The 21,307-nt window shown below is 36.8% G+C and overlaps 3 protein-coding genes across 7 annotated transcripts in view; 2 read left to right on the top strand and 1 right to left on the bottom strand.

Annotated features, from left to right (window-relative positions):
* LOC109036720 (regucalcin) overlaps positions 1 to 1,565 on the top strand; it is a 38,613-nt gene extending 37,048 nt beyond the window's left edge. For all 5 annotated transcript variants that reach the window (XM_072304161.1, XM_072304159.1, XM_072304160.1 and 2 more), the window contains one exon: positions 376 to 1,565. In XM_072304161.1, coding sequence (XP_072160262.1) covers positions 376 to 663 — 288 coding nt within the window. In that variant the 3' untranslated portion in view covers positions 664 to 1,565. The remainder of the gene's footprint in view (positions 1 to 375) is intronic.
* Positions 1,263 to 12,480, bottom strand: pont (RuvB-like helicase pontin). The gene is made up of 8 exons (XM_072304158.1): positions 12,230 to 12,480; positions 11,004 to 11,132; positions 9,473 to 9,647; positions 8,258 to 8,460; positions 7,006 to 7,174; positions 6,036 to 6,234; positions 2,924 to 3,118; positions 1,263 to 2,017 (listed from the first exon to the last, which is right to left on the bottom strand). The coding sequence occupies exons 1-8, from the start codon at positions 12,368 to 12,370 to the stop codon at positions 1,858 to 1,860; spliced, it is 1,371 nt and encodes a 456-aa protein (XP_072160259.1). The 5' UTR covers positions 12,371 to 12,480; the 3' UTR covers positions 1,263 to 1,857.
* A 760-nt stretch (positions 12,481 to 13,240) lies between these two features.
* Positions 13,241 to 21,307, top strand: part of LOC109036710 (cilia- and flagella-associated protein 58-like) — a 30,690-nt gene continuing 22,623 nt past the window's right edge. The window contains exons 1-7 of the mRNA XM_072304422.1: positions 13,241 to 13,288; positions 14,526 to 14,630; positions 15,459 to 15,674; positions 16,997 to 17,142; positions 18,485 to 18,656; positions 20,432 to 20,608; positions 21,048 to 21,185. Coding sequence (XP_072160523.1) covers positions 13,241 to 13,288; positions 14,526 to 14,630; positions 15,459 to 15,674; positions 16,997 to 17,142; positions 18,485 to 18,656; positions 20,432 to 20,608; positions 21,048 to 21,185 — 1,002 coding nt within the window. The remainder of the gene's footprint in view (positions 13,289 to 14,525; positions 14,631 to 15,458; positions 15,675 to 16,996; positions 17,143 to 18,484; positions 18,657 to 20,431; positions 20,609 to 21,047; positions 21,186 to 21,307) is intronic.

Raw genomic sequence — 21,307 nt, 5'->3', positions numbered from 1 at the left:
CCAACGACGAATTTGGGCCTCTGAGCAAAGCGGCGTTCGCTACTATCCACATTGAAAACATCAGTCTCATGATCGTATTGTAAAAAAACTACTTATCAGTTATGATTTGCGACTTCCTTGTGGTTGTGATTTCTGTGTGGCTAAAAATTAAAGTGTTACAAGGTTTGAAAGTATTAAAAAACTTATCTCAGCTTGTTTTCCTGCTTCTGAGAGAGCCAGATGTTTTCATGTGGACAATAAGGACGCGAAAATGCCTGCAAACCGAAAGTAAACAACCGTCAACTTAGCTGACGACACCTCTACATGAATTTTGAACTGCAAACGTACTTTAAAATTTATATTCAGTGACAAATTCTTCCTAAATTTTGACTTCAGGTGATCAAGGTTGACCCCCGAGATGGCCGTTTGAAACTGAGTATACATTTGCCCGTGGAAAAGGTTACTTCAGTCATGTTTGGAGGAGCAAATCTGGACATTCTCTACGTAACAACATCCAGGAGGGATCTATCACCTGCACAACTTACCCTACAACCTATGGCTGGTTCAGTTCTTGCTGTCACTCGTCTTGGCTCAAAAGGATGGCCTGCAAATAGAGCGGTTCTTTGCAACAAGTACTATGAACAGGGCAGCAACCCCAGCCTCACCAATAGTCAAACTTATTAGAGAGATGATCATTAACGAGTGGATTGATTTTTGTCGAGGACCGACGATGCCAAACATTTCAAAAACTGCAAACTTCCTGATCAAAATATGCTCTTTTACGTGATTATATGTCAATCTATTCTCTTGATAAACGATATATTTCAGACTGGCAGTACTGGAGTAGTGCAGGACTCTTGGATCACCCTATATACTTATTTCAAAGAAAAATGAAGTCTTGATCCATAAAAAGATGATGCAGTCATTGATAAAGTACTTAGGTCAACTAAATTCGATGGCATTAAAAATGTGACAGACGATCCACTGTAAGATCAGCGGAAGATGAGCAGAGCATATTTCTCTCTGTTGTGTTGTGCATTGTTCATACACAGTCCAGTAATGGTGACGATGGCTCTTGAAACTGTACACAGTTTACCGTGAGTTGAGAAGAACGGCAGCACCAATTCTTTCCATAAATATCTCATGAATGGTAATATTAATAATATGACTATTATTCAATACTGTGATGATACAGTACTTGATAATGAAACAGTTCTACAATGTAAAAAAAAGGATCCTTTCAGGTCTTTGAAGAATTTCGAGAAAATATTTCAAAACAGAAATACATAAATTATTTTATATTTTATTTGTTTTGGTTTTTTTTTTTCAAAATTTATATAATGTACAGAGAAACTTTAATTATAAAGAAGGAATACTCAAGTTCTTAGTAACTATTGTAATGAGTAAAGTATCTTAGATTCTAATGGTAATGTGAACTTCTATGAATGTTTTTCAGAATTAACCAAGTATTTTTGATAAAACTTGTTAGAATTAAAATCACTGGAATAATTTTGTGTTAGGAAACAAAAACTTGGATTAAAAGTTTACCGTTCTTGAATTATAAAATTTTTAGAACCGTTGCAAAAGTTTGGTTATTACTCGTGATGTTCTCAATTTCCCATGACGCAGCAATCAACACTTATCAAACCGCACACAATTTTAAGACCTATGAAAAGCTCTTGTATTACAACTAGGAGCAGATTGTTTCACTTATAGGAATTATAGAATCAGCATTTTGTACCGGGGCTGTGATATTATTGAAAATTGGACAACATTCCTTAAAAACCGAATTCTGCTAGCATATCTGGCACGATCAGCTTGTACCATAAATTGACAAATACACTGACCAGACAGGATGACGTCAAAAAGTACTCGAGTTTATTTCATGAACTTGTCCTTTTGTTCGGTGAGGATCTTGGCAGATGATTTGGCGTCTAAGAAAAGCTCCGACACTTCTTTCACATCGTCTTTCGTGATTGTGCTCCTTCCATTGACTTTGGCCGTCAGCGCACTCGGAGTTAGCAGTTGAACAGCATACCTGATCAAATGAACATTTTTTTAGAAAAAAGTTTCATTCTTATCTCCTCTGATTGGTGGAAAGGAAGGGGCATTGTAGATAGCAGGACTCTAACTCGCTTATTTCCATTCACAAGGTAATTCCATGAAGAGATACATGATCAGATGGTAAAGTCACAGGGCTTTCTTGGAGTATGATTCTGGAAGCACTTAAAGTTTGAGACTTGCGGGGTTAATTGAACGCACTAATGAAATTGAACTTCAGAAATGAGACTGAATACGAAAGTGCTTACGAATGCACTTACAATGGTCTGTATGAGTTACAGAACTGACAAGAGAATTTAGTCGACAATAGACAGCCTTGTCAAGAGAGATTCCTATACCTTCTGGACAAATTTGAGGAATCAGAATACTGAAGTCTTAATTTGTACGAACCACCCTTAACAACCAATGATTCTTACTATCACTGAGGTGAAACACCTAAATCTCACATTTTTTAGAAGAAAAAATAATTTTGCAAAATAAACCAACGGTTTTGTAGGGTTTTTTTTAAATAGAAAGATCACATTTCTATGAAATAAGACCTTTTTCTGTAAAGCAAGTCAGTGATTTGGCTTAAAAATTGAGATGGTCAATATTTTCAAACTTTTTCCGAACCTGCTAATAAATACATAAACAGTAGGAAATGACATGGAGTCATTCTGAATGTGGATGATAATGATACTTGAGAGCGCAACATTTAGAGTCAAAATACGAGGAGATTTAAAAAGAAGAGAGCTGTTTTTTCAGGCAGACAAAGGGCAACTTAGAAAAATTATGATAAATGTATGATAGTATGAAATATGATGTGAGAACACTGGTAACTTTCAGCACCAGTGAAAAACTACACATTTTTGAAAAGAAGCAAGAAAGGGAGAAAGAAACTAACCTTAGAGTAGTTTTCGACCCAACATCGGCAAGCTGCTGCAAGGCCTCAGGATCTAGAGACAGTCCTTCAGTCTGTGCCCTTAATTTCAGGATATTTTCCATGTTTGTACGGTTGTACGGGGTCGTCCTGATGATAAGCAATCTGTCTAGAAGATCTAATGGTATACCATGAGGAGAGATAATATCTTCAGTTCCTCTGCAAAATGGAAACAAATAAAAAACAAGTTGGTTTTTGCAATCGCTAGCGATAGCAATATTCGTCATGGGAACTTTTGCTTCTGGGATATGAAAATTTTAAGGTACAGTTCGTTTGTAGTATCTTCAGAATTGAAGGGGCTATGTAATTTTGTGTCGACATCTCCTTTTTAACATTTTTAATTTTTTTTCTTTGCATACAAGAAAGCTGTTATTTACCAATTATTTATTTTCGTTGGATTATGTATGGTTTTTGGAAGTTAACGCATTTAACTTTCAGTTTCGTTTTGTCGGCGTAAAGTATGATATTTTTACTCTACGCATATGCCCAAATACGCATCATAAAGTGACCTATGTGCTACCTAAGTTGCCATTTTTTTCATTCAAATAGATGTAACCGAAATGTTAGATGTGTACTACCTATACTACTTTCATGTCATTGCTTTATTTATTTATTTACTTTTTGCGTAGGTATAAATTGTTATTTTTTGCTGAATTTTGGAGAAAATATTGCTTTAAGAACGTGGAATGTAAATTAATTTTATTGAAAAAAGAAAATACCATCATTAATTTGGGCGAACAGAGAGAATATACATCAATATTTGGGTCAACATCTCCCTGATTATATAAAGGATGAATATATTAGTATGTCTGTATCAAAAAACTTAGCTTTTGTCTTCAGAGATACGATGATTCTAGTCCCAGTCAATTTGTTTTATTGAAAAAACAAAAAAAAAAAATAAATAAAAAAAAAAACAACTGAAATGTTAGACATACTATTTTCATGTCTTTCTATTTGTATCAATAGGTACTTTTTGCTTAACTTACGAACGTTGAATGCAAATTAACTTTATTGAAAAAAGAAAATAACGTCATTAATTTGGGGGAACATGTGGCTGATTATATGAAGAAGGTATATTCCAGTATTTTTGTTTAACATATTAACTCACGAGAAAATGTTCGTACCTACATTTGGACGGAGTTAAACAGAAAGGAACCAAGCCACATCGGGATCGAACTGAGAAAAAGAGGTTTAAAGTTTGGCTCCTGCATAAGACTCAATGGAAAAGATAAACTTCAAATTCTGTTTCTGCAAAATTTGCTCCAACAAAAACTTTGAATTTTTTGGCGATAGATAGTAGAGCAGTGGTTGAGTTCAAAACCACTCATAACTCAATTTTTTCCAAAATGTGGGTTGGTTCCTTTCTGCTTAACTCAGTCCATTTATCATCTAATATTAATTATTTTTTGATGATTAGTCTAAAACATTCAATACAACAATTAAAAAGTAACACTCATCGTCGGGTATCGAACTCCCGATCGCCGGGTGCCCGCATCTAATCAAAAATACGAGGCGGTTTAGTCAACTAGGCTATAACGGATCGGCGTGCGTTAGAGGAAAAATAGCGTACAAAAGACTCGGGCAATGGGCGGGACTTATCACAAGAGACGATATTTGTTTATCCATGAATTAAATCAATTAATCGAGCTCTGATTTTGACCTCTTTGTCCGTAACGAGTCCTCCAGAACAATTTTCCACCTTGTAAGATGGTTATTATTTCTTTACTTCTATTTTTCAAATTTGAGGTGGGATAATGGCGGCTTCTCAAGAACACCGAGGTAGGCGATCTTTTGCACCAACGAACAGAAAACTGATGGCGAAAAATAACCAATCAGAACCTCCCAAAAAAAAGAATTTGCCTAAAAACGGAACTTCGTGGTTCTGCGCAGATTTACCAGTCAGACACGACATCTCAAAGTGGAAAAAAACTCGCTGAAAGCGAATTTTAGCAATCAACACAACTTGACGTAGAGACATGATTGGCTAAAAAATACAACGGTTTTTGATACATCGGAAAATCAACCAAAAATCGGAGACTGGGCGAAACGCTCAAGGTCGCGGAGGTATAGGGAATCCCATAGCGAAAGCAACGGAACGATTCTAATATCATGGGGAACTCCGTTCCCATGACAAAATAAGCATGAGATTGTTTTAAAAGCATACAAATGGTCAGCTGAGATGAAAATTTAAGTTACAAAGTATTATCAAAATAAGGTGTTTCTTAAGGCCACTAAATTAAGTACAAAAATAATTTCCAAAAAAGCTAATTTCTATTCATAAATGTTCTCTGTAAAGCAGTTTCAATTAAGTCATGTCTATTTATTAATGTTTCCACCAAGAGAAAAACAATTCTGCAGACAAGAGAATAGGGTTGCCGTCATGAAAATTAAAATGAAAACAACGTTTTTTGATCAATGAAGATTGGTTTGATTGATAAAGCATCATGCATTTTGTGCTGTGTTACAAAAAATATGAAGCTACATATTTCAATGAAATTGCATTAAGTCCTAACCAAAAGTCCAGCCAAATGATCTTATTGTTTACAGAGAAACCAAGCATAAGACACGAGATTTGAAGGTTGAATCATGCTGAAATCGCAGCAATACATCTCAAAGCAGCTGAAACTTACCAATACAGAATTTTAAACCAATTCTAGGTGCAAACAAGCCTAAGAAATATTGATAGCCTCGGTACAAAACCACAAGAAATAAAGTATGAAAGGAAGTCTGTAATGTCGCAAACGGTAATACAGGGTTTCTCACTGTGGCCATCAATATTGAGCCTGCATGTTGGCTGTGGCCCTCAAAATTTAAAACAACCAATATATGAGTTTTTGATTCATAAAGAACACCAGGAAACTAGTCTCAGACTTACTGACTACATCTCAGTGCTGGGTATTTCCTCAACGTTTGCTACTCTTTTCTGAGACTCAGCTAAACAATTGCAAACAATTTCTATCATAAAACAAATAATCATAATCTGCTCTTGTTGAACGATATCCTCCAAACATGCACAAAAATCGAACTTTGAGATTTTTCTCTATAGATCAGGAAATGAAAATGAGTGGTGTATTACCTAATGGTGCATCTTCCTCTATTTGTTGCAAAAATTACAATAGGGGCGATTGCCGATTCCAAGGCTCTATGAAGGTAAGTAAATGTTTCAATATCTAACATGTGGACTTCATCAATGAACAAAACTCCCGGAACTAATTCTGCAATACCTTGGTCGATGTACTTGTTTACTATTTTATTGATTTCTTTCCGTAACTTATCTGAAATATACACAAATGTAAGAGTAAGTCATCGGTAAAAATTTTGAAAAAATCTAAGTTATAAAAGTACAAGGTAGAAGAACAAAAGAACGCAATAAAGCATTTCCATTAGCAATTATTATACAGAGTAAAATTTTCTCAGACTGTGCAGTACCTTTTGGTATCCTTATTTGCAATCAATCGGATAGAAAAGTAGCTAGGATTAAGGTCTAGATCTTTCTCAGCTGCAAACTAGTAATTCACCAGATAATAAGGCTGCAGACCATCACCTGAAATCGTAACTCTTTTTTTTGCTCCATGCATATCAATGACTGCTTCTTTTTATTGAAAAAAGGTTTGACAATCCGTTAAAATTTTACAGGTCAATCACAGGGAACAATATTTCCTGCCATCGATTAGAACAGTGTTCTGTTTCAGGTCCATGTACTTGGTAAGATTTCTCACAGGCATTTGTGAATCGCCTGATATTGGCCTGTAGGTCACCAATTTCAAACTGATGAAGTAGGAGCCCTCAAGATCAGAAATAAAAATTCGTCAATACCGAAATTTTTAAGAGACAATTTCCGTGTGCAGGTGATTTTAAATGATACTCACACATCTACTGTTGGAGACCAACAATGGTTTGTTTGAGGCATGAAGATCACGTAATTACTGACAAAATTCTTAACATTTCATTACCAGAAGTTAATACCGTGTCTTGGACTACCAAATTTGACAAGAACATTAGGAGTCTAGAGGGAAAATATCACTAAGAATGCGGTTGATGATTACCTGTAATTTCCGTCTTTTTGGACTTCATAAGTTGCCCCATCATGGAAAGGATATCTTGGCCTCCCTGAGGTCGTGCATTTGCAACATCTAAATCGTGTAAAGTTACGTCTTGGATGACTTCTTTTTTCTTGTGAACATCGCCCTTTGGGAGTGGCACATACTCTTCAGCCTATGAAAAAATAGAGAGACAAAGAATTTGTTTAATAAGTCTATAAGTCTAAACACAAGCTTTTTGTCTTCGTCTAGTGGTTTGTTGGCTTGTCCTGCGGTGCGTTTACATTGTGTTAGCAAGCGACAAGACTGAGAATGCTACCTGTGGATTTGCTGTGGAGCTTATCTTGAAGCTATAACCGCAACTTTTTGGTGACTGGAGTGCTGTTAGGGCACATCAAATGGGTGTATCAAAACTACTGATAGACTCTTCTCAAATAATTGAGCTTCTTAAAGAACAATACAAGATTAGACATTCATAAAAACCTATACATATCAACAATAATTTCACTCTTTTTCACACTAGTCTCCTGTAAAAAATAATTTTTTCAGCTTCCGCTTGAGATTTACACCAATCTTTGGAATAATAAATAATTACAGGGTTGCCGCAGAATTTAAAAAACGTATTTTCCTCACATTTCCCTGACACATTTTGGTGAAATTCCCTGACAATTGGCCATATGCCAAATGTTTAAAAAGGAATAACTTGAAATAGTTTTCAGGTGAAATGGAGATTTTGCAGGTGCCTGAAATTTTACAAATTTCATGTTTAAAACGAAACTGCTCAGAGAACTGAGCACAAGGATCTCTTCGGTTTCTAAATTGAACAGTTATTGGAGGAAATATGACAAAATAACCTAATCTGCTAAAATGCATGTGTTTGAATGAGAAATGCTGCCAGCTGAAGTCACAAGGCGGCAGATTTTCTCATTTTTGAATATATTTGTCTGCAATTTCCCACTTCAGAAAAAAAATATGAAAAATACTACAAACTCAGATCATTAAGCACTCATAAACGAAGCAATAAATTTTTGCGTGCAAATTCTCCATTTGTGCTTCAAAATGTGAAACTTATTCTGGTAGGCGAATAAAGGTGACCTACAAATTTTTCTGACACTCTTGTCGTTTTCCCTAAAATTAAATAGGTTTTCCCTGACTTTTTAAAAGTCCCTGATACTTCAAAGTATTATTTGATAGTGGCAGCCCTATAATTATAGCTGCCTTGAAAAATACACATTTTGAAATGATAGAAAGTACAAACCTCGAGATCAAATTCAGATGCAAAGGTATCACTTCTGCCTTGCCGTTTGACAGCTCCACTGTTTGCTTCGATGTAAATCACATCACCCACTTCAACCTTTTCCTTCTGTAAAGACTCATGAACTGAAGGGTCCAGCTTCAATTGCTTTGATCCTTTTGCTGTTTTCAGTCCAATGATGACATGAGAAACTGTTTTACCGTACCCTAAAATGAAAAAAAAAAGCAGACGGACAAATAAATGAATTTTCCAAGGGTAAACTTTTGATATTTTTTTCTGAAATTTCCAGTGTGATGTTTTTTTAGAGAATGCTGTTCCTGCAGCATGAAACAATTTAATATTTAATTCCTGTACTCTAAGCTGCAGTTTTGAAATAGCCTGCCTAGGAATGAGTCCACTAACCTCACATGTTTGAAGATCTCCCGAGAGAATCTGAACACAATAAACACTATTCAGTGGCGTGGCGTGCTTTGCGAGATATCGATTGTTCTGCCATTTAAACCTATGGTATAGAATCACTTATTAAGGTGTTTGGTGCGAACACCCTGATTATCGATCCTTTTCCATGGGTTTAAATGGCATAACAATCGATATGTTGCAAAGCATGCCACACCACTGACACCATTGGACCTGTATCACAGAGATACTGCATTCTTGAAGTTCAACGATTTGTGGTTTCTAGTTCTGCAGTGCAATGATTATAATATTTTAGGGTTAAACACATGATGTCAACAGGGCAGTCAACTAGAATAAAACTTTTTCATATTTTCGACCTATTTTAATCTGTTGACAGTACACAAGGACGCAAAATTTCATAAAATAAGATCATAAAATTTCACGTGAAGCAGGAAGTGTTATCGAGTTAACTTCTACATATTTACTTATTCTTATTTTACACTAACAAGAGGAATAAAATAATATTTAACAGCACGTAAAAAAGAGGATTTTAGCATTGATGGGTATTTTTCAGATCTGGTTGCATATCTAGTTAGTGAAATATTTCGTATTTTTTATGAATTTCGATCTTGTTAAATTGTGCGAAAATATTACACCGAAATTTTCTATCCTCCATATATTTGGCTATATTTGTGACGCATCTATACTGATAATAATGTAATAATTCCATGAAGGCAAGTTTATGTCATTGTTTGGATCAATGATGTCTTGAAAAAGAGCATCTATCATCATTGCCAATCAAAATGAATCCAACAAACTTACCGCCCATTGGATTTTCTGTTTCAACCGGAGTGAGCTCTGTGACCTCTCCCTCATACACCTCTTTTGTTTCTTTGATTCGCAATCCAATTGCACGGCGGAAATTTTCCATCAACACTTCAGTCTTCTTAATTTCTGAACTGTACACTTCTGAGCCAACCATTGGACAGAAAGGAACCTGCAATACATTTGACAAAAATGAAAAAAACGTAGCAACTTGGGGCGTAAAAATTGCTAGAAAAATACAAAACTGCAGTTGCCATAACTGCATGGAGCCAAGTGATAAGGACACATCTCAAATCGACTTTTTTAGTGAGAATGCACCTATTTAGCAGATAAGTAGCTTAAATTTAAGGTAGGGAACCTGGGTTTTCGATTAAAACATTGAAGACTTGTGTCAAATTACCATAATTTACATCTGTTGAGCTTTGTTTTAGGCCTTGTGTAGAGAAAATATTTTCCTTTCACATCAACAGCATTAGGTCCACAAAGTTTGATGGTTTGAAACCAAAAACCATAATCAGTAAACCAGATGTAGAGAGTATGGCTACAGCATTTTATGGAATCTTTGAGTGCTTCTCGTTTTTCTTCCTGATTCCACAACACATACCCTCTACCCATTTCATATTGTCGGTAAAACTGCAAAAACGCATCTCTTGGTTCGCAACACCAGACTTCTTGTAATGCTTTATTTTTGAATGGAAAAATACTCAACATCGATTCTTGAAAAATTACCGGGATTTTGCTTTCCGTAAGAATATTCTTTGAAAATTTTTAGTGAAAAGGCTGGTTTTTTCTCCTTTGATACAATAGAATAAGAGCAGAGACTTTGAAACACCGTAAACAAGATATGCGTTTTTACTGTTTCAACATCAATATGCGTCCCTAGCTAACAATTACATAAATGAATCTGAACTATTCCACTGACATCTCCTTTCAAATTTTCTGATAGAGATGAGCCCCCCTTGCTAAGATTCAGTCAAGTAGGTACAGCTCATGGAGCAAAGAGGCTTCAACATATTTGTTGCATTTCTGACTAAGATTCTAAGGGTGGGGGAGAAAGGGCAGCAGGAAAGTACTGAGTTTACTGTACCTCCTTTCTTTCAAGGTACACTCTACTAGAGGTATGGACAAATGGAATTTTAGAAAGTCGTCAAAACGCATAGATTTGACAACGTCCAATGGTACGACTGCGACGCTACATTGAAAACTTATTTACTTTCTGTTCTGAGAGTGGGTCTTGTCAATTTCGTTTTATTTTTTCGGGTTCTTAGTTAATTTCTTCGTTATTTTGAGTTTTATCAATTTTTTAAATTCATCTGATAGCTTATTGAAGCTACCAGATGTGCCAGAACCTTATTTTGAACTGCGCGGCAATGACGGTACGACTTGCGACATCACTCGGTGGGCTGTATTCTCAGCGCTGCCACCTCGGCACCCCGTTTGTCCATACCTGTAGTAGAGTGTACCTTGACTTTCTTTTATAAAAAAAAGACTGACTAAAAACTAAGGGAATGATGTAAGCTGTACTCACTTTGTTGCCGAGATCTTGGGCAATGGCTAACGCAATAGCGGTTTTACCAGTTCCTGGCGGTCCAGCCATGAGAATCGCTCTGCCTGCCATCTTTTTGGACTTGATCATATCTACCACAATACCTGCTGCCTGTAAAATTCAAGAAAATGTTATTCTGATGCTTTGCAAAAAACTATTTCAATGTAATTTCATTTTAACATTTCAGAAACTGTAATAAAATTTTGTGAAGTTTCTCTTGTTTCAATGAAACATCGCTTTAAGGTCAGCAATGAAAGCAAAAATTATTCAGTTCGACGGTGAAAATTACCAGAACGCACATCTCGTTTGCAATGTTAGAAAATCTTCACTCCCATTTTATTTATTGGAAGGAGCGCAAATCAATATCATTTCTTGAAATTCTCACAGAGTTTTCTTCACACAGAAAGAGAAAACATGGAATTTTTCAAGAATTGGTATTGAGTGGTTTTCCATTTGCAAAATAAAGTATATAGGAAGTCTACAATGCCGCAAACCGAGATACGTGGTCTGGTAGTTTTACTGTCGGGTTGCTTTCAGTTTATTCCTAAATCATGAAAAAACTTCTGTACTAAACTACACCCTTCTAAATTCTGAAGGGAAGATTTAAACGATAAAGGAAGCAATCATCATCTTCCAGATGTCGTGGGTCTTTTGTCTTAGAGATAAAAAATCTAGAAAACTTGATTTCCGAGAGGGAAACTCAAAGAAAAAAGTTTCAGTAAAGGAGGCAGTTTGAATAGAACAAAATGATTCCATTATCTCTGACATTGTCAGACAACTTCTTCCAAAAAGTTAAATTCAATACATAATCTCGTTGTTTTGTGGTGGTTTGTGATATGAACTGGTACCTGTCAACTTCCTGTTCGAAAGCAGCAGCGCAATCTCAGCCAAACGGTTGATGAGAATCGACCAACGGTGGCACTGCTACCATGGGCAGGGATAAAATACAGCCTACTTCATAGTACGATATGAAGCAGTACTTTATTGGTTAACGAATCAGTCTGTAGAAACACTGACATGTTTCATAGGCTCCCGAAGAAGTTGCGGTTGAAAGGGACGCGCAATCCTAACCTAACTTCGGAAACAAGGAAGCTCGTACATTTGAAGCTTGGCTGAGAAAGCAAACCTGTGAGAATCTCGTGCTCTGTTTAAAACTGATACGAAACAAATAATTACGATGAACTGTTAAGCCACCAGATGATAATTACCTCACGAGCTGATTCTTGCCCAACCAGCCCGGCTGCAATCGGGATAGCGATTCCATTCTCATTCAGTCCGAGACCTTTGACGTGACTGTGACTAGAAATCCGCTGAGTTTTGACAGTGCTTTTCACTTCTTCAATCTTCATTTTGGACTGATCACTTTTTAAAACATTCAAACAAACAAAATTGAAAACTACGAGGCGGAAAATTTGTAAACAAACGAAACCGCGTGCTTGGTAACGGTTCTGAGTTAAAGTTCCTTGTCGAACAGCGGATTCTTTAGATATTCCTTGTTGTGCAATAACGAAGGAACGGAACCGCGCGTTTTTTGAAATTGCGCGCTTCTTTTTGAATTTGCGGACTTTTTCTGGACGAGCGTCTACACATATTTTAGATAATAGACCGACATTATGATAGAATTCAAATGCTGAAGAGTTTTTTTTTTTTACAAGGGTGAGAAATATCCATCCCGTCACTCGAATACTGTACTGAAATTACCAGACATATAGGTTCCCTCTTTGCGTAAATCGTGTAAAAAAGGAATAAGATTGTAGCGGAAAATAACAATTTTACGGTTCATTTAAATTCCAGTTTCAATAAACACCAATTTTTTCTACACTTCTTTCTTTATCACACCTTCATTTTCCGTGATGCGAAACTTTCGTAGAAAAATATACTCAGAGATTTGCAATACATCCGCTTTTTCTCGCACAGTGTTTGCCATAGCAACGGGGAACTTGTTTTCAACACGTGGTGTTTTGTTGATTTTCATAATCGGCTCGATTCGATTGAACTTCATGATGTGATGAAGGCTTGTGATGGATTCCATTATTTATGTGCCTTTTACGTGTTTTTTATCACCCCAATTAGCCGATCAAGCAATTGTATCTAATATGAATACTATAAGATAGCGGTTCAGTTGAACCTCAATACAGGAGGAACAACAATTCAATAGTGTCAAGCAATAACCATAAGTTAAAGTTAACTGTAAGAAGAAATCAAATTACCCAGCAATCATGAAGCGAATAGTCTGTGCTCGGAAATCTACTTTGAAGTTGATGGCTGTGAGTGTTTTTTCTGCTGAAACCCCTCTTTAAAAATATTATTCAAATTCAGAAAATCGCATGGAAATCATTTACCTCATTGCGATCGCTTCATCACATGAGCATCTACTAGATAGACACTAAAATTTTTAACATTTTTTTTTAAAACGTAGGTAGTTGTTGATTGAAAAATCCAGCTACAACGAGCTTTAAAGCAACAACTATGTTCTATACAGCTAATCCAGCCAAATTTGGCATTTTTATTTTTTTTTTTTTTTTTTTTTTTTTTTTTTTTTAATACAGAATTTCAAAACAATTCTTCCATATTATGTTTTAAAAAATAGATCTATTGAAAATTTCCATTTCTTAGGGTGAATGATTTTGCAAAAGGCAAAAAAAGATGCAAGTGATTTTTATGAAAAATATGTAATATTATTGAGAGCTATCAGCCAAGACTGAAAAAGATTTATGCTTGGGCTCTTTTAGAAGCGAGGAGGTGGGGCAGATGGGAGGGCACCAAAATTTGGAATCCCAGGTACCGAAATGTCGTAAATATTTTATTCATACATCTGCTCTGATATATATGTAGAAAAAATACATATCGACGGTGAAACTACCAAACCACGTATCTCGTTTGCGGTGTTTAAAAATCTACGCTCACATTTTATTTTTTTGAAGTAGACCAAATCAATATCATTCCTTGAAATTTTCACGGAATTTTCTCCGCACAAAGAGGAAAAATCACAGAAATTTTCAAGACTGGATGTTAAGTAGTTTTTCATTTAAAAAATAAAGTATGACAGGAAGTCTGCGACGTCGCAAACCGAGATACGTGGTTTGGTAGTTTCACCGTCGATATAGTACTTAAATATCTATAAGTATTTTTTTTGAAAATTTCAGGCAAACAACTTTTTTCAAAGAGGTGGGCGGCGGGTCTATGAGTTTTTCGTTATCCCCTCTATACTGCCGTACCAAGGAAGAAACGCCGCATGAACCTTCGGATGTGGCCAAATTTCCTTTGGTAAAACGTGAATTACCTGGTAAATTTATGAATATTTTCCTCCCGATTTTTCAGATGATTTAGTTCGCAATTTTATCTGAAGATTCTGAAACGTTAAAGGAAAACTATTCATAACTTTCCTAAAAAATGAACATTTTATCGAAGGAAATTTGACAACTCTCGAATGTTCATACGGCGTGTTACCTCAGCACGACAGTATAAATGTCCAGGTATTTCTCTACCTTCATACTTTTTCAGGCATTGAAAACAGCTGGAGAAAAGCATCTATCATCTTCAAAGGAGGATAATCTTGCGCAAGAATTGGAGTCCGAGTACAATCAACTTGTCGATCACTACGAGAAAGTGAGTACCGAGATCTCAAAACATTATGATCGTCCACGGGGAAAGAGACTTCAGTAACGAAAAATTCAAAATTTAGATCTTGGCACCCTCGCCTTGAGGATAGTTTTACGAATATTTTTCCACAGAAAATGTTCAAAATTTTTCCGTCAAATTGAGAGAGGTTTGAAGTTTAGTGTTACAAAAATAGTTTTTCTATGAAGCTAAGGAACGTCTCAATATTTCATAGACATACCTCAAAATTTCATATTATAATACAACTTCATATCCCCTTTTTGGTACCTTTTTCTCCGCCATCTCTTGCAATAGTTTAATAATGATGAATTTTCGCCATGGTGTTTTATTAATACCGTATGTATGTACATATATGGATGAATTAGGAAAATATATATATCCAAGAAGTTTTTGAGACTTATCAGCGTCCGTGCAATGGATAATTTGCAGGTGTCTGAAATTTGATAAATTTCGTATTTAAGTGAAAACTACTGAGTGAAGTGAACGCGAGGATACCCTTGGTTCATAAATTCAATCGGAGGAGATATGGCAAAATAATTTACTTTGCTAAGATACATGTGTTTAAATGGAAAATGCCGCCAGATTATATCACCAGCTGCGGTGCATTTTTTCTCTTTTAAACATATTTTTAAACTATTTTCCACATCAGCAAGAATCCTAAAAATACTGCATAATCAGCTCTTTAAGCACTCTCAGATGAAACAATAAAAAAATTACGTGTAAATTCTCCACTCAAAAGACTGAACTTTTTTTCAGTCTCTACTGACGAACATGTTTCAAGAGTATTTTCCCCCTCTTTTTTTTCTCCTCTACTAGACGGTCGAGAGTTTAAGAGGCAACAAGACGACCGCTCAGTACGAGTCTGACTTCACGATGTTTTGGAACTTCATCACGAAGGCACACGATCACCAGAAAAGGCTGTGGATGAAGTGCAAGGACTTACAGCATCTTGCATCTCTTAATTCGAATAAACTCTCAAGTGCCCTGAAGAACGCTCAATCTGGACAAGAGTCTGTCGAAGAGTTGAAGAAGGTAATCGTTACCTTTGCAAGACCTAAGTAACTCAGATCGCAATACCGCCTAACTAAGGAAAAACGTCGTATGAACCTTCAGGCGTTGCCGAATTTCCTTTAATAAAACACGAATTTCCTGGTAAACGTATAAATATCATTTTTCTAATTTTTCCCATAATTTTGTTCGCAATTTCACCTTATGTTCCTGAAATTTCGAGGAGAAGTGTCTATATAACTTCTCTCAAAAGTAAACCATTTATCGAAGGAAGTTTGGCAACTCTCGAATGTTATAAGGCGTTCTTCCTCAGCACGGCAGAATAAAGTGCGATTATACGGTAACGTTATGGAAGTATTGCTACCGAATCGGAGTGTTGTGTATGTTGCCTATCTACAGGAGCACTTCGTATTGAAATTTATTACAGTACAATTAAAAAAAGTTGCAATTTTGTTTATTGCTTTGCAAATTTCCTAACCACCTGACACATTTAACTCATTTTGTTGATTGTTTAAATTCGACATTTATTGACCAAATGGTCTAAAAATATTGCAATTTCATCCGGATTGGGTATGTCAAGTGGTATCATGCGAAAATGGAGGAAAATCTTACCTTTTCAGTCTCAAATTACTGAAGTTTATGAATGTGGACTTATGCTCCCATCGTTAAAAGCGGAATTCAAGCGCGCAACTACTCAATCACCGAAGTAGGTATGTGATGTGGTATCACGCAAAAATGAAGGATAATCTTACCTCTACACCTGTCTCAAATTGTTGACGTTCATGACTGTAGCAGAGGCGAGGCGAGAATGGTCGATTATCGATATTCCCCCATTTGAAGCTATGGTAAAGAATCGATTATAAAGGTGTTCGTTGCGAATACCCTATTAATCGATCATTTTCGTAGGTTTAAGTGACAGATCAATCGATATATCGCAAAGTACGCCACGCTATGAACTGTGGACATTATTTGTCATCATGTGACTGTAGACATGAGCCCTGAGATCCATAAGAGCACATACATGACCGGGCTCATGTCACAATGGACATAGCGACGGTGAAACTACCAAACCACGTATCTCGTTTGCGGTGTTTAAAAATCTACGCTCACATTTTATTTTTTTGAAGTAGACCAAATCAATATCATTCCTTGAAATTTTCACGGAATTTTCTCCGCACAAAGAGGAAAAATCACAGAAATTTTCAAGACTGGATGTTAAGTAGTTTTTCATTTAAAAAATAAAGTATGACAGGAAGTCTGCGACGTCGCAAACCGAGATACGTGGTTTGGTAGTTTCACCGTCGATAGTCCCTTTTGATTTAAATGCGGCGTAATTTTTATGTCAGGCATTGGAGGCAGCTTGGCTGACGGTAGACACAACGAATGCCAGAGAACAAGTGGCCCAAGAAACTATCGAAGCCTTGCGACTACAAGTTGGGAAACTCAAATCAGAGCTGGACATGAAAAACAGAATGCTTCAGTCTGAAACAGAGTGAGTCTTATTGTTAACCGAGTTTTTGGCTGTACTGGCGGTCTTCTTCGAGAGAGAGAACCAAGTGACATCAGATGTTGCCAACATTCACCGGACGGTTTATATTTTAATAAAAAGACAGTTTTGCTGATGCTCTCGGAAAATGTAGATAATTTACGTCATCTCACATTGTAATTCCCTGAGATTTTGGGGAGATTTGGCACTATTATCTCGTGTAAAACAGAAATTATCCTATGAAAATTGGCAGTAGGTGATGTCACTTGGTTTCCTTTTCAAGGCCCACCGTCTATAAATTTCTTTTACATTAAACGTGGAGATTTGGCATTTGAACAGGTAAAATTATTGGGGGCAGAAAAAACATTTGGACCGCGTTTAGCAGAAAGGAACCAAACTACATCAGCTATTGCCTAATTTAACCGGGCAGTTTAATTTTTTACATGAAAACAATTGAGCGGGTTTTCATACAAATTTTAGTAAATTTTCTGCATAGTGCGAGGTAAATTCAGTAAAATGTTCGAAGGAATCCGCGCAAATGTTCACTTGTTAATATTTAAGTCGCCCAATTAAATGCGGCAATAGCTGATGTGACTTGGTTCCTTTCTGCTTAACGCGGTCCATTCAACCATAAAGAAACGACGGGGTCGCTGGTGCAACTGACATTTTAAGAAGTTAGTCTTCCAACAATAGTTTTCTCGCGGGTGTATAGTAACACATTTCTCGAGGAGGAGCAAAGGCTTAGAAGTAAAACATTCTTGAAAATATCCTCAATGGAAAACATCACAGGATGTTGCAACGCAACACCTACATCGTTCTGCTGTAAGCGTCAACATCCAAAACGCCTTCATGTTTGTGCGTATGCAACGCGGACATCCGAAGAACACGAATAGATGCATCCAGGCGCTGTTATTCCCATCACACTTAAGGGACTGTAGCTTTAGAGACTCATTTCAGAAACGACATAGCTACGCTATTTCCTTACGCTGGCAGAGGTTTTTTGATCAACTTCCATTCCCTTTTTTTTTTTAAACGTTATGAGTAATTTCGATTGAAGGTCGTCCCTCTTAGTTAGGGATCAAAGTTTCCTGGATGTTCCCGGTGGCTCTTCGAAGTATGACTGATTACCGCGTACAAAATGAGTGGGTGTGTGTATGTGTGTTCCTCTGTCGTAGTGTCCCGAGAAGGTAGATTTGGACCGAGTTTATCAGAAAAGAACCAACCCACAGTTCCGAAAAAATTAAGTTAAGATTGTTTTTGAGTTTCAGTAGTCGTATATTTTCTCCTGCCATAATGGAGAGATAAGGAGTTTTTTTTTGGTGATTTATGTTTCTGTGCGATGTTTCAGCGGTCCGGCGATGAAGAATAAAGAGATGTTGGCCAGGGAAAAGGAACGGTCCCAAACTGAAGTCATGAATCTGAAGCAGAAACTTGAAGTCATCAAAAGTCAACAGGCAGAGTTAGAATCGAAGAAAACCAGCACGGAAAACAAAGTCCAAGAACTTCTCGTGGATATCGAGGTATTCGACCGAGTATTGTACAAAATTAAACTCTGACCATGGTTTTGTGAGCAGGCTACATATGAGGCAGGAGTCAAAGGATGATTCAAATAATTATCTGTTTGGTCTATTTGAATGTCATACCTGGTTGGAAAACAAAACTATTTTAAAGTTATTAAAATCATGTCATTAAAACCGAGTACCTATATGACATGAATGATAAGATAGTCTGAATAATAACACGACCTTTGATTGATTGATTGATTGATTAATTACCCTGGTAAAAATTGGCGATAAAAGCTGCGTTTCAAAATACCATAGGAATTCTTATAGCAGGCTAAAGAAGGCTACAGAAAATCATATAGCCGGCTGTAGAATGCGGGGAATATCATACGGCCGGGCTATACGAAGCGATAAAAAATTATGCAGCTGGGCTATAGCTCCTATCGCCGGGCTTTACACTTTATCGCCTGGCTGTTGCTTTTTCGCCATCGATTATAAAAGGCTATAAGAAATTGTGTAGAAATTCGTGTGCTTTGGAAATCATTAAGTTTGATACGGAACCACCTTAATATTTACAAAACACACGTTATATTTTCCTTCAATATATATATTTTTTTCATCAATTAAAACGAGAATAATCCATACAGGATGTGCAAACATTTCAAAGTCATGAGTTGAATAACGCTGACTCCGCCAGATTAAATATTAGAGCCTAACACAAAGCGGAGCGGCGACGCACTGGCGCCTACAAACCTAACAGGGATACTTCACGCATTGCGCAACGCGTGAAGTATCCCTGTTAGGTTTGTAGGCGCCAATGCGCGTTTCGCGCCGGCTGACGCACCGCAGCGTGCCACGGCGCTCGAAACAACTATTTCACACCAGAAGTATATTGCACGGTATTATACGAAACAGAAGGCGCTCTAATATATTAGGAATGACAGGCATCCATCAAAAGTACGGAGCTTTCCTCGCAAAATAAATCAAGATACTACGGCCCAAAAAGAGAGCAGTGGTCCAAAAACTCACTAAGTCCTGGCATCCGTAATTAGTGGCGTTTAGCATACACTTAATCGCCTGGCTGTGACTTGCTTAATCGCCATAACTAGACTATAAGAAATTGTATAGCCGGCTACAGAAGCTATTGGAAATCTTACAGCCGGCCGTAGGTCTATGGTATTTTGGAACACAGATTCTACTGCGAATTTTTACCAGGGTATTTATCTTACATAAAGTAATAATATGTTATTATTCTGTAGTTTAAGTGAGTCTCCGCCTAGAATGCTTAAAACTCGATTGCTAAAGTGTGTAACCGCGTATCTCCGTTTGCATCATCGCAGACTTCCTGTCACACTTAATTTTTTCTTCGGGAAACTAGTCAACCTGCTTTTTTGAAAAGTGCCTTTATTTTTCTTCACAGCCAGCAGAATATTCCGTATTTTGGCCTGTTTTACCCCGCACAAATAAAATAGTAACGGAAATTCTGATACTCCGCGAAGGAGATACGTGTCTTCGTACTTGGGCCATCGAACTACTCTCAAATTCAAAAAAAAAAATTCCTGCATACGTTGTGTGGAGTGTTCTCAAGGCCTTCATTTTCGGATTTAATTTTTTTAACATTTTTTTCTAAATTTGCCGAAAGCTGTACCTAATGCATTTTTATGCATTTTGTAAAGTAACGCAATTTTTATTATTTTTCACTTAAAGTTCCGTTCTTATGACATCATTGTTCGTCTGTCAAAAATCGTGCAAGTAGAATAACATTTTGTTTCTCTTTTTTTGCTAATCTATAGAACAAAGACTCGGAGCTGGCGAGGGAAGTGCGGCTGAGGCAGGGCGTGGAGGAAGAACTGAAAAAAGCCAACAAAAAAATTTTAACACTCAATGATGAAGTTACGCAGCTCAACTCACAATTAGAACTGACGAAAAAGGCGGTGGCGGAAATCGAGACGAATCTGAAGCAAGTGACGGTAAGAAATTTTTTTCACAGAAAATCGCTTGCACCAAAGAAAAAACAGATTGGAATCAATTGCAATTGCGTAGTGAAATTAATGCCACTGCATCGGAGTGTTGTGCACGTTGCCTATCTGCTATCACAAGGGGCTTCCCTTATTGACATCTTTTGCAAGAAAATTGAAATAAGTTGCAGTTTAACTTTGTATTGTGGATTTTATACCTCTCTGATACATTAACGTCATCCTATTGATCATGTAAAATCGAAGTTTAAGGACCAAAAAATATGAAAATATTGCTATTTCATGGTAAAAAAAATTGAATTTTATTTCAATGTGTTTACATTGCACTGTGCCTCTAGAACATGGTATACGGTTGGATGTCGATTAACTAATACGAACCACGCACGGTGTTTTCCACGCGGTGTTTATGAGAATTCGTTGATCTTTTTTTCAGGCAATAAACGAGCACATCGTGCAAAAGAACGAAGCACTATCGTCATCCCTAATCAAGGCTCAGACAGACTTGCAGAATAAGTCGGTTAGCCACGACGCAGCCAATCAGCGCATCGCTGCTCTGGTCACACAGATGAAGGTAATTTGAACTCCTTTATGCATTAGCAACAATATAACTGATGAGGGCACTCGTGGGCAGATCTAGTGTTTTTGAAAAATTTGTTTGACTTTTAAAGTCAGTTTTAGCACAGTGTCGTGATA

This window comes from Bemisia tabaci, chromosome 9 (assembly GCF_918797505.1).
Source record: "Bemisia tabaci chromosome 9, PGI_BMITA_v3".
NCBI lineage: Eukaryota > Metazoa > Arthropoda > Insecta > Hemiptera > Aleyrodidae > Bemisia > Bemisia tabaci.
The sequence above is the reverse complement of the archived record's forward strand: the minus strand, read 5'-3'. Positions and strand labels throughout refer to the sequence as shown.